The sequence below is a fragment of the Centroberyx affinis genome, unplaced genomic scaffold (assembly GCF_046629955.1).
Source record: "Centroberyx affinis isolate AG114_WGS23_722 - 3 ecotype Tasmania unplaced genomic scaffold, CSIRO-AGI_Caff_v1 ptg002102l_1, whole genome shotgun sequence".
Taxonomy (NCBI): domain Eukaryota; kingdom Metazoa; phylum Chordata; class Actinopteri; order Beryciformes; family Berycidae; genus Centroberyx; species Centroberyx affinis.
Window position 1 is genome coordinate 419,082 of NW_027280428.1, and position 12,999 is coordinate 432,080.

The 12,999-nt window shown below is 37.8% G+C and overlaps 1 protein-coding gene across 1 annotated transcript in view; it reads right to left on the reverse strand.

The window, feature by feature from the left end:
* The window catches only part of LOC139654513 (NACHT, LRR and PYD domains-containing protein 12-like), a 99,759-nt gene that overhangs the window by 69,368 nt on the left and 17,392 nt on the right, over positions 1-12,999 (reverse strand). Inside the window, exon 13 of the mRNA XM_071531605.1 lies at positions 12,298-12,471. Coding sequence (XP_071387706.1) covers positions 12,298-12,471 — 174 coding nt within the window. The remainder of the gene's footprint in view (positions 1-12,297; positions 12,472-12,999) is intronic.

Consider the following 12,999-nt stretch of genomic DNA (forward strand, 5'->3'; position numbering starts at 1 on the left):
GTATGTATATATAGATATATACAGACTATATATATTTATATTTGTTACTGTGGTAGGACCAGGACCAGTGTTGGGCAGTACAGTTATGTGATTACTTTTTTCAGTAACGAGTAGTGTAAGAGATTACAATTTCAAATTCAGTAGTTACATTACAGTTACTAATCCCATAACGCTCCCTTACCGCGTTACCCCGTCAACATTTTCTTTTCTCTGCTTTTAAATTTTCAAAGGTTTTTTTTTTCCAAATCCCTGTTTGTTTTTTTCCTTTTCCTCATATGTATCTTAAGGACATGCACGGCCCGGTTTACGCCAGCTACTAGCTGAAAAGCAAAACAAAAGATGAAGGGTGAGGGAGAGACGCAGACTTTCAGCAGCTGGAAGTTTTCCCGTTACTTTGAATTTATCTCAGTCAAGGAAGCAAAAACATTCTGGTCCGTTGTAAAGTTTGTGTGGCAGTAAAATGCTTTCCACAGCCAAAAACACAACATCCAATTTATCAGAGCATCTAATATGACAACACAGCAATGCAAAACTCAGGGAAAAATAACCCGACAAGGAGCCTCCGCTGCAGTGGCGGACTCAGGCTGTTTGAAGGGCAGGGGCGAAAAAATAAAAAGGGCACCTACTGCACGACATGGGGGCCCACCAGCACGCAAAAAGCTATGATGCATCATGTATGATGAAATAGTCTTCATCCTTGATTAAGATTAACATTATGTTATTAGGCGATCCATATTAAAAGTATAACCACACCTCTATGATAAAAACACACAGGGAACTATAAACCTTTAAAATGTTTATTTCACAAACACCTCCAAAGTAAAACACAGTAACTACATCTTAGAAGGTTACTTTACAACTTGAATATAGTCTATTATCGTACAAAAAAATATCATGCCACAGAAAAGCATTAAGTAATAGCCCACTGTAAGAGATTATAGGCTATGCCACAAGGTCACTAGAAACTAGAAACTATAGACTAGAACAAGAAACTATAAAAACTAGAAACTATAGACTAGAACTAGAAACTATAAAAACTAGAAACTATAGACTAGAAACTATAGACTATAGAAAAGATTTTTTAGTGACCATACAATGTGCTTTGAATCGAAGCAGGGTTTGAGAGGAAAATTCAAAATCTTATCAAAGTATTTGGCGGCACCCCTAGACTGTTGTCACGGCACCCACTTTGGGAAAGCCTGCCCTAGAGAGGGCACGTTGTAGGGGAGACTGTATCTCATTTTCTTCACTGGGATTTTTTTCTCTCCATTGCAAGGGCACTTCATCGTGTTTTCTCACTTGGAAGGGCATCTAAGAGGGCACTTCATGAGTTTTTCATCAGAAAGGCACCTGTAGGGAACCTCAAGTTTATCCCATTGTAAGGGCACCTATATGGCACCACATCACATTTTCTCCACTGGAGGGGCATCCATTAGGAAACGTCCCCACATTCTCACGCATGTAGGGACACCCTTTACAGCACTGCATCACATTTTATCCACTGGAGGGGCTCTTCTCCATTAGAGGAGCACCTAATTGGGCACTTCATCATGTTTTCTCACCTGTAGGAGTACCCTATACAGCACTGCATCCCATTTTCTCTACTGGAAAGGGCACCCTTTGGGACACTGTCATGCAGGGGCGCCATAGAGGACACTTCATAACGGCACCCTTTTCCATTGGAAGGGCACCCATAGGGAACGTCAAGTTTAGACTATTGTAAGGGCACCTTATAGGGCACTGCATCACGTTTTCTCCACTAGAAGGGCACTCATTAAGACAAGTTTTCCAATTTTCTTGGTTAGTGGTTAGGGTTAGGGTTAGGGTTGGCTTTTTCAACCATAGGGGCACCAGGGGGGCAGTTGCCGCCCCCTGCCCCCCCCTTAGTCCACCAGTGCTCTGCTGCCAACGACGAACGCACTCCGACTAAACAACAGATCTGGATTTCAGAGCAGGACGCTGGTGGACAAACAGCTACTCAGCAGAAAAAGAAGTGATGGATTATTAGAGGTCAGGAGGATTTGGGATTGAGACCCTCAACCAGTTCTCAAACATCCAAAACATTTACATCTAGTGCCTGTGGAGCGGCTGTTCAGTTCAGGAAGTTTGCTGCTCACCTCCAGAAGGAGCAGACTGTCTGACAACAGGTTAGAGAAGCTTCTCCTTATGAGACACAATCGTTGTTTCACTTCTGAACAGCAGGCCTGGCTGTGGTCAGGAGCTCTGCTCTTAGTTTTTTCCTCAGTGTTTCAATAACGGGGATCCATTTTAAAAAGACTTTACATTTGGAAAAGGAAAGTCATGTAACTAATTACTGTTCCTGTAGAGTAATAAGTAAAGTAATGTGATTACTTTTTAAAGAAGTAATAAGTAAAGAGTAATACATTACATTTTCCAAGTAACTTGGCCAACACTGGTCAGGACATTATTGACTATATGACAAGGAGTAATTGCTATTGTAGAATATTGGGAAGTCCAGATTTGTGATGGAAGTTAATATTTTTCACGTTTTATATCTAAACATTTCTCAGTTCTTTTTTTCTTCTTTTTCTATATTCATGCATTAGAAAGTATTGTGGATTATGATTGAATATATGCATTACAAGGGCCCCATGCTTGTTATAGCATCATGTAAAAGGTGTAGCATATCTGATGGGTCTGAATTGTGGGTCTTTATGAAGTATTTATGAAGATCTAATATGTGCTTACATTGTATTTCCTTAAACTGTCATGTTTTATGATTACTATGAAATATTTGTTGCCAAGGAACATTGATTGTTGTTGACGTCACTGACTAGGCACCTGTTGCAATCTTGATATTTCTGACCGATATTGAATGAAGGGCCCATGCTTGTTATAGCATCTTGAAAAAGATGTAGCATGTATATATATATATTTTTGGGTCAAATAATGTGAAGATGTGAGTATACTTTTACAATGTATTTTATATTACTGACTATTATTAAATAAGCAACCTAATATTTGCTTTCATGACACCCTGAAGAAGGCATAAGGCCGAAACATGTTGGTAATGTAAAATAAATATTTTCATATGGAGAGAAGTGTGCAACCTTCATGATTACTTATTCTGACTTTGGACCGTTGGTTTGCACCTTTTTACGGGTGTGCGCTCTACTGCTGAACTACTTGGATTATTGTAAAACTGAACAAAAATATAAAAGCAACATACAACAATTTTCAAGATTTTACTTGGTTATAGCTCATATGAGAAAATAATTTGAGCGAAAAAATTCTCGGCAAAGGAGAAATGCTCAGCAACAGGGATGTATCCTAACAAACTTGTACAGAGGATTAGAGAAAAATAAATGGGACATTTTAATCATACATGAGACCCAAACTTTACATGTTGCATTCATATTTCTGTTCAGTAAGCTATAGTTTAAAGTCCTACTGAAACGGAAGTTTCAGCAGGACGTCTTTAGCTTCTGTACTGTGACGTATTTCCCAGTGAAACAGAATATTTGAGTGGTGTACAGTTGCAAGAGGGATTTAAATCTAATCTAATACAAAGAAATGGATTTTTTTGAATTTTTTTTGGCATATATTGTTAAATAGGTGCACAATATGACCAGGGATGTGATCTAAAAGGGTTAAAAATGCATTTTTCATTTCATCTTGACTTTAACTAGAATACTCACTGAGAGATGGACACGATGAGAACAGGTGTTCCGCACAGGGCTGCCCACCGTACATGCGTGTCCCTCGTGTAATACAGCATGTCACCACTAGACGGCGCATGTACTCCACAATTGAATCTGTGCCTGTGTGTCACTTTCCTGAGGTCAACTTGAGTCTGCTCAGTGCTCAGTCGTGTCTGCACTGGTCTGCTGCGGGGGGAGACAGCTCGGTACGACGAGCAAACAAAGGTGTATCTTGCAAATGTAATACTTTGAATTAACTGTAGATTCATATGTTGTCTTGTTCCCAATCATTTATTTAAGCTTGTGTTAATTTACTAAGGCCTCGGAATCTTTGACTGCTAACCGTTCTTTACCCAGAGCCAGGCGAACATGCCTACTTTGTAAAGTATTGGGCTACTTGTGCAGTCAAAATAGTTTTGTCGATTTTTTTTTTTTTTTGTCAAGTACTATTTTTAAATAAACAAGTTAAATGCTATTTCCTCTCGGGTTCATTTTGATATGCACGCAGGCTAAGCTTGCTTCTTGTTTTCTTACTTTTTCTGTTCAAAGTAAGTCACAAGGCTGTCTGAAACCAAACAGGCACCGAGGTAAAGGTTTTAGACGCTAGTACAGATGTTGAAATGCTATTTTCAAGCAAAACACATGTATTGCTTGTTGATATTCTATCAGCCTACCATATCAACTATGAATGTTATTTCTCTTTTCTGCATATATCTGTATCCCCAGACATGCCATCCACAGGTTAGTGCTAGATAAATTGATTTGATATTATATGAATTAACTCAGTAAAATCTTTGAAATTATTGCATGTGAGGGTAAACATAATTGATTTTAATCACCTTTTCCTGTTGCATTTTCTCTCCTTGCCTCTCACATGCAATACATTGAAGACAAGTTCATCATGATCATTGTGGTAACTCTCAAAAGGTTATAGGCCATTTCAAATAGGCCGACCCAATGCAGTGTATTGTTGCTGAGGGTGTGCTGTATGCTACTGGGAGCTAAAATTTCAAACAACAGTCAGTCAGGTGTTCACCCTCCAACGCCCCTGGACCCAAACAGGCATATTTATGAGCAAATGCTCAATTAATATGCTTGATTGGGTTCTTGCTGTTAGATCTGGTTAGATCTGTATAATGTATTCTAAGTGGAAAAGACAGTCTGTTCTACAAATGGGTTAAATGGGTTTGAGGTTGTAGTTGTAGTCCAGTTCTTTGGTACAAGAAGTCTACACGTTTTGATAGACTTCAATGTGGCTAAAAGTATGCATTTTGCAGTAAAAGCAACTTTGATATGAACTGTAGAATCTGTATAAGGGGATTCACCCTCTGTGATTATGCCTTTCTTTCTCGGTTTGTATGGTAATCCCATGCAAAAATGTCATGACTGAACCCAAGTTGGTCTTTAGCCTACATTGCAATCCCGGCTGATTTATCATTACTTGTGTATCAGAGCTAAGGCACAGAATCGTTCACATGGGAAGGCCTATACATGAGCCTCTTGAGTATTTTAGATGTGTGATAGGCCTACCACTCATTCACAAATGTACAAAAGTAGTGACCTCTGACTTTACACATGACAACACTCACTGTAACACATCAGATCATATGGATATGTTGTCTTGCCCCAGATGTTTCATCTCCCTATAGTCAAGTGAAAATCAAGGAATCTCAGTTTGCTGAAGGGTTGAACTCCAATGTAAGTTAATGTACTTTTCCCCTCAATCTTCCCCTCTGCTGTTTTTTCTTAATCTCCTGGTTGAAGAGTGAATTGAAGCCAAGTCATAAAATTATTGCTTTTATGCCTTATCATTTAGGGTAGACAGACATTTTCATGTCCAGAGGTAGTGGCAGTCCGCCTATCTTTGGGTCTACATGCAGGTCTTCCCCTGCTGGTCTGGCCTTCCGTCCCACCAGAACCTTCTCGGATGTTTTCCCCTACTCTGTAACCCTCTCAGCTTTCCTATTGTCTCGATAATTTAAATAACTAAGGGGAGTGGACTGGCCACTCTAAAAGCAAAATACTGTCATTATCCCAATATAAAGAGAAACCAGCAAGACTAGAGCCAGGGTGTGTTTCATGAATTTTTCCCAGTCTTTCCCCAGTCATAGAGAGGAATTAAGAAAAGCAAAACACAACGATAGAAAGACAAATGGGATTTACAAGAGAAGTATGAGAAAGGTCACAGTGGCTCAGTGGTCTAAGGAGCTGGCTCACAGTACAGGCTGCAGAAGTGAAGATCATGGGTTGAAGACTCACTCATTATTTGGTTTGTTGCATGTCAGCCCCATCATGTCAGATAGCGTATATATAGGCCCACTTATTTGGAAAGTCATGAATTGTTTAGATTGTTTAGATTTTTCTTTATTACTAATAAACATTAACCCATTTTTCCATCTTACATTTAGAGATCTAGAATTTTGTTTTTGACGTTTGGAAATAGCGTGTACAGAAAATACTTTATGAGGTTATGGGTGGTTATAGAATTGCGGGTACATTTCGCATCTGCCAGGTTAACCTTTTGTTATTTTCCCCAAAAATGCTCTTTTGTGAATCAATTTTAAATAATAATAGTAATTATATTAAACACTCACTAATAATAATGCTTGATGTAAATTTTAAGCATAATTTATACATAAAATATTAACCAAATCACTTCCACCCTACCTATTATTGACTGTCTTCGGCTCCTGATTTATACATTCAACTTGAAATAACATAGAAGAATTAAGTGTAATTTTCAGTTTTTTTGTGCTTAGTCTATTAACAGTTATAAAATCAATTGCTGAGAATATCTATTTTCTGTATTATATGTAATTTCAGTAATACAAAAATATATTTTGAGCCTGTCCCTATGTTCTGGTCAACTCTGTTACCTCTGTTATAAAAGCGCGAAAAAATCTCCAAAGCCTATATATATAAAGCATGTGACCTGCACTCAGTGATGTCACTTTCTCTGGCGGGAAACATCTGGAGTAGAGTGAGGTTTGTCATGCTTCTTCTCTCATGATTTTGTACAAAATGTTGAAGATACACCAACAGTAGATTAATTATTTGTCAAATCTGTTACTGTGATATTGGAGTGAATATCTTGTTCAATTTTTGAAGAACAATAAAATGATGAAAATCCATAAAATTCTGTTTTTAGACATGCCATGTGCTATCTGGTTTGAGGTTAACACATGGAGTTAAGGCACAAAATGGTGAAAAATGTCAACTCTGTTACCGTCAACTCTGTTAATGTTTTACTCAGTTTAACGATAACAGAGTTGATGATGAGTAACAGAGTCATATATTCCCAACCACATTTAACCATTTTACATTATTTTACAATAAATGAACAATACAATAAATAAATGTAATATGAATGGGTCATTCTAATGTAAAGGGTACATTTTGGGTACACCATTCCAGGTTAAGGGAATTTGAATAATTTTATGATTTTAATTTAATTTTTATAATTTTATGGCCAACTTTATGAATAGAAAATCTTTATACTGCCTCAATGTGTCCACAAAATATTTTATCAATGGAAAATATGCCCACTGTGTCCTAATGACGGGGCAGTTCCTCCAGTAATCCTCTCTAGCCTTAGAAGCAGAAACAACTTTCCTTTTTCGCGGTTATGTTTTCTGATACCAATGTGTTGAAAATGTCAGCGGTATATATTAGGGTTTAGGCGTATATAATAATCCTATAATTAGGTCTATTTATTGTCTATGGCTTTTATTGTTTGATTATTTTATTATTTTCGCCTACTTCTATTACTTCTTTTTATATCTTTGCACTTATATTCTATATAATTTTCCCCGCTGAATCATATGAATTTTGCTATTGCAACAATCTAATTTGCCCACGGGGATCAATACTTTCATCATATCTTATCCAAACTGTCTGATCTGGATCTGTCCATGTTGCATGTGATTGGCGCTCATAGCTGGATAGGTAAATCCTGGATTGACAGAGCCAGTTGATAACCAGCTATGTGAGACCAGTTATCAGGGAACACCAATGTTAGGTTTAGTGAAGCTGGCTAAGACTGCCTATGTTGAACTCGCTTGGTGAGACAGGCCTCTGACCTTGAACCACAGACATCCAGGTTAGATGAGCGCATAGGTCCATGAGTCCATGAGTAATTAAATTAGAGTAACTGTACACAAAGTTCTAGGTAGATTGAGAAAAGTGTAGTTATTTGATTGTTAGTATTAGTCAAAATGATAGTATATAAACTGAATGTTTATAAAATGTTTTGTCTTAAAGGTATAGCCTACTCCTTAATTTCTTTATAGTTTGTTTACACGTTTAACACATTAAAGGTGCACCATGTAACTTTTTGAGTAATAATTTTGTTTATATAGTCTTATATTCCTTAACTATATGACTTCTAGATAGGACATTCTTTTTTTGTTCTCACCCCACCATAACTCAAAATACAAGCTTGTGTTGCTCTAATGTTTACAAACAATACAATTGTATACAAACCTTTTATGACATTAAAGTACATCTAAAACTCATGTTAGCTCTTGCAAACTGCTATTCCTTGTATCAAGAGCTCTGTCTCTTTCTTTGTAGGTGTGTAAAAAAGTTGCATAGTGTACCTTTAATGATAAATACCAATTTCTTGAAAAATAAAATACTTCATTTTCTAGATCAATAATGAACGAGAGACATGCAGTTATTATACAAGTTCATGAAAGATCTGTAATTCAGAGATACTTGGTAGGATAGGTAGGAAAACATCACAGGAAAGTTGAAGGCAGAGCAGATATTCAGGAATCATTTTATTTAAAGAAATAAAGCTCTGAAGTTAAAAACAATAAAAAAGAAGAATCATAACATCTTGACATGTTGAGGTGGGAGTATATTGTAATGTGAATAAATGTTCTCCAAGCCAGTTCAGTCAGCAACTGTGAACCTGTCACAGTTCTCACTGTCCCTTGCCCATCCTGCAGTGTTTCTCTACCACAAATCAGCTGAATGCATTCAGTCTAAATCAACAAAACAGCAACAAAACTAATAATAATAATAATAATAATGATAATAAACTTTATTTGTATAGCACCTTTCATACAAGAAATGCAGCTCAAAGTGCTTTACAACAAAGAAATTACATGCACCAAGTGCTTCACATATAACTTGATAATAATAGTGAGATAAGATAAAGATGAGAATAGAATACATAGAATGCATCTTCACATGAAAATAGACATAGAATGAGCATAAAAACAGGGATAGAATGCCATAATTAATGTAAAATAAGATGGAGAATAAAACCCACTTGATAATAATAGTAAAAATAAGATAAAAATGAGGAATGCATAACAAGATGGAAAATAAAACCCACTGAATAAGAATAATAATAAAAATAAAGTTAAAAAATAGAGTACATAGAATGCATAAAATCAAGTAAAATACAACATTTTAAGAAGTGCAGCAGTGCATAAGTGTGAAGCAAAGTGTAAAAAAGAGTTTCAGGCCTGTATCAGGAAAGTCAGAGCTAGTTAAAGGCTAAAGTGAAGGGATAAGTTTTTAGCTTTCTTTTAAAAATATTTAGTGAGCTGGCTTCCCTGATATCTATAGGCAGTGTGTTCCATAGCTTTGGGGCATAATTGACAAAGGCTGCATCCCCGATTTTCTTTGGGCTGTTGCTGGGAACCTCCAATAAACCAGCAGCAGATGAGCGCAGTGTTCTTGAAGGCAAGTAGTGAACAAGGGAGTTAGCAATGTAGCTTGGTCCTAGCCCATTAAGGGCTTTGTATATAAGGAGGAGGACCTTAAAATCGATTCTAAATGTTACAGGAAGCTAGTGTAGTGTAGTGTGTAGTGACTAATGTGCTCTCTCCTCTTGGTTCTGGTTAATAGCCGAGCTGCAGAGTTTTGAATGAGCTGAAGTCTCTCAGTGTTTTTCTTTCGGGAGACCAGTAAAAAGTGCGTTACAGTAATCGAGTCGGCTTGAAATAAAGGCATGAATCAGTTTTTCAGCATCTTTTTTATTTATAAATGGTTGTACTTTAGCTATATTTCTAAGGTGGAAAAATGATGTTTTCATCACCTTGTTAATGTGGGACTTGAAGCTTAGATCTGAATTTAGGATAACACCAAGACTTGTAACCTCAGATTTAATCCAGGGAGTCAGTTTTCCCAGATTATTAAACAGCATTTCTCTTTTTGTTTTAGCGTAGGATTTCAGTTTTGTCCTTGTTTAACTTTAAAACATTTTTGCAGTAATGGAGTTTGTAGCTGCAGCATCATTTGGTTCAGCAGATATGTACAGTTGCGTGTCATCCGCATAACTATGGAAACATACATTGTGCTCTCTAATGATGTCACCAAGTGGCAGCATGTATAGTGAGAATAATAATGGACCAAGGCAGCTCCCTTGTGCAACCCCAAAACAGATGTCATGTTTCTCAGACACATGATCTCCAACACTGACGTAAAACTTTCTCCCTTTGATGTATGTTTTGAACCAGTTTAACACACAGTCAGAAAGACCAATCAACTTAATAAAATGAACAAAACAATAATACAACAATACAATACAATGTTCTTCTGATATAACAACAAATCAACAAATCAGGCTTTGGTGACTGTGTGTGTCTATGTCTATGTCCTATGAGATTCAGGACTGCGGACGCGCAACGTTTTTTTAACGTTTTTCAGCTGTAGTGAAGATTTGTTCTAAATAACGGCGTCAATATCGGTCTTTTCCACTCACTGTGCAATCGTTGGCTTCAGGAGACTTGGATTATGCTATAAGAGCTGTATGGAGTCATTTTATGGATATTTTCTGCTCTTTTTCTGCTCTTTTCAGAACTCTAAAGATCGTTCCCTAACGACTTCAGTTGTTTTGGAGAACGCTGCTACAAAGTCGCGCTGGAAAGCTCTGGAATTGTTTTATGGACTAACAAACTTCACCCGACTTTCGACTCGCATGGGAGTGAGTAGATAATAGAGCTGCAACGATTAATCGATTAATTGATTAGTTGTCAACTATTAAATTAATCGGCAACTATTTTGATAATTGATTAATCGGTTTGAGTAATTTTTAAAGAAAAATAAGTCAAAATTCTCTGATCCCAGCTTCTTAAATGTGAATATTTTCTGGTTTCTTTACTCCTCTATGACAGTAAACTGAATATCTTTGGGTTGTGGACAAAACAAAACATTTGAGGACGTCATCTTGGGCTTTGGGAAACACTGATCCACATTTTTCACCATTTTCTGACATTTTATAGACCAAACAACTAATCGATTAATCGAGAAAATAATCGACAGATTAATCGACAATGAAAATAATCGTTAGTTGCAGCCCTAGTAGATAATGACTGAATTTTCATCTTTGGGTGAACTATTCCTTTAAGCAATTTCTCTATGGGGGAAATGAATGGGGTTTTCACATAATGGTCCCTGTCACAGTCTGTGTCTAACAGTCTTTTTATCTACATGCATTTGTCTCTGGCACTAGGTCCATTGCATTCTGTAACCGTTTTTGAGTTGAAACAATAACTTTGCCAACAACAAGCTAACACTTGCGGCAGTGTAATCTGCACCAGCTGCTAGTGGGAGTCTCAGTTTGTCAGAAGAGACTCTGTAGAAGGAGGACCAGCGGACCAGTCCAGATACACTGCTACTCTGTTAGATCCAGAGGAACAGACAGGGATGATGGTGGACTTCCCATTGTGAGGGGCAGTGTAGCTGTTAGGGTTAAAGCACTCCAGTCTCCAGGACTGCTCATTGGATCCAGGCAGAGTCACCACCACTTCTTCCGATTGGTCTGTAAGTCACTGCTATATTAACCTCTCCACTCCACTCTACCTCCCAGTAACATCGCCCAGTCAGACCCAGTCTACACAGAACCTGATGCTGCTGGCTAAATCTCTCTGGCTGATCAGGGGCCAGATTCACCAGATACAACTGAAGAGAATTCATACAGAGAAAATTAGGAAGTTCCTAAGAATCTTCTTAAAAGTTACCAAAAAAGAAGCATTTAAGAAGACTTTTTCTTAAGAAGGTTTCATGAATCTTGTCCCAGGATCTGATTGGTCCTCTCTCACCACCGTCACCTTTCTGTTGCCCTCAGACAGATGGAGGTTTCTGTTTGCTGTGTTTGTATCCAGTGTGAGACAACAGGCATCTGATGGGAAGAAGAAGACACACAACTGACATCAGAAAAAAACATTTACTAAGACTCACTTCATCACCTCTCAATCAGTGATGCAGCACAATGAGCACATACAGTATAAAGGCTAGATAAAGAACACAGATTAATCTGTGTGTGTGTGTGCAAAAGCGTGAGAGAGAGATAGAGCGTAAGCAGTGTGCTCATGCCGTGTCAATACTCACATCTTGTAAGGCTGTCAGCTATAATCAGGTTTATTCCAGCCTGTAGGGATGAACACCACAAAAACAGTCATCTGCAGGTCAACTCAAACACATGATCACAACACTGTCAACTGGAAACTCTCTCTCTGCTGTGGCTGACATGATTGGAAGAGCAGCCATTGATAAGGTTGGAGATTTACCAGGAAATGCTGGATCTTTGGTTTGATACTGTGTTTAGCACAATACTGCCACTAACTGAGACCAACCAATGGACCTTGTCGACATGGACTGACTCCAACCCTCTACTGACCTCAGAGTCTCCAGTCTACAGTGTGGACTCTCCAGGAGATCAGACAGCAGCTTCACTCCTGAATCCTGCAGGTTGTTCTCACTCAGGTCCAGCTCTCTCAGATGGGAGGGGTTGGACTTCAGAGCTGAGGCCAGAGAAGCACAGCAGCTCTCTGACAAGCTGCAGCGTCTCAATCTGAATGAAGAATAAAAAATGTAGCTTATAAAATAAAATATTCCTGGATAGAAAAACTGCTTGAAACCATCCAATGTTTCATAATCCTGCATCTCAATGAGACAACCTGGTAAAATAAAGGTTAAATATCTGTTTAAATGTGTATTCCAGAGGTTTTCAAATCTCTGTAGTAGGGCAAACCTTAGCTTCATAAAATAGCCTATGAGTTAATTTTCAATGCAACATAATCAGTAATTTGTATAAGCAGTCACTTTCTAATATAGGCTATTGCATTCAAAGAAAAAAATGATCTTCTATTCAATTTTATCCTATTATTACGAGTTGGGGGAATAATTATCGCGCCGTACATCAGATGATGCAACGAGTTTACAGCAGCAAGCCAGTGACAGCCAACATAGACTATGAAATAAAATGATGTTTTCAAGTTAGTGGCCTGTCTATTTTGACTAGCTAGTACTTTTTCATAGAAGTACACGTGTGTGTGTGCGTGTGTGTGTGTGTGTGAGTGTGTGTGTGAAATATCTCTGA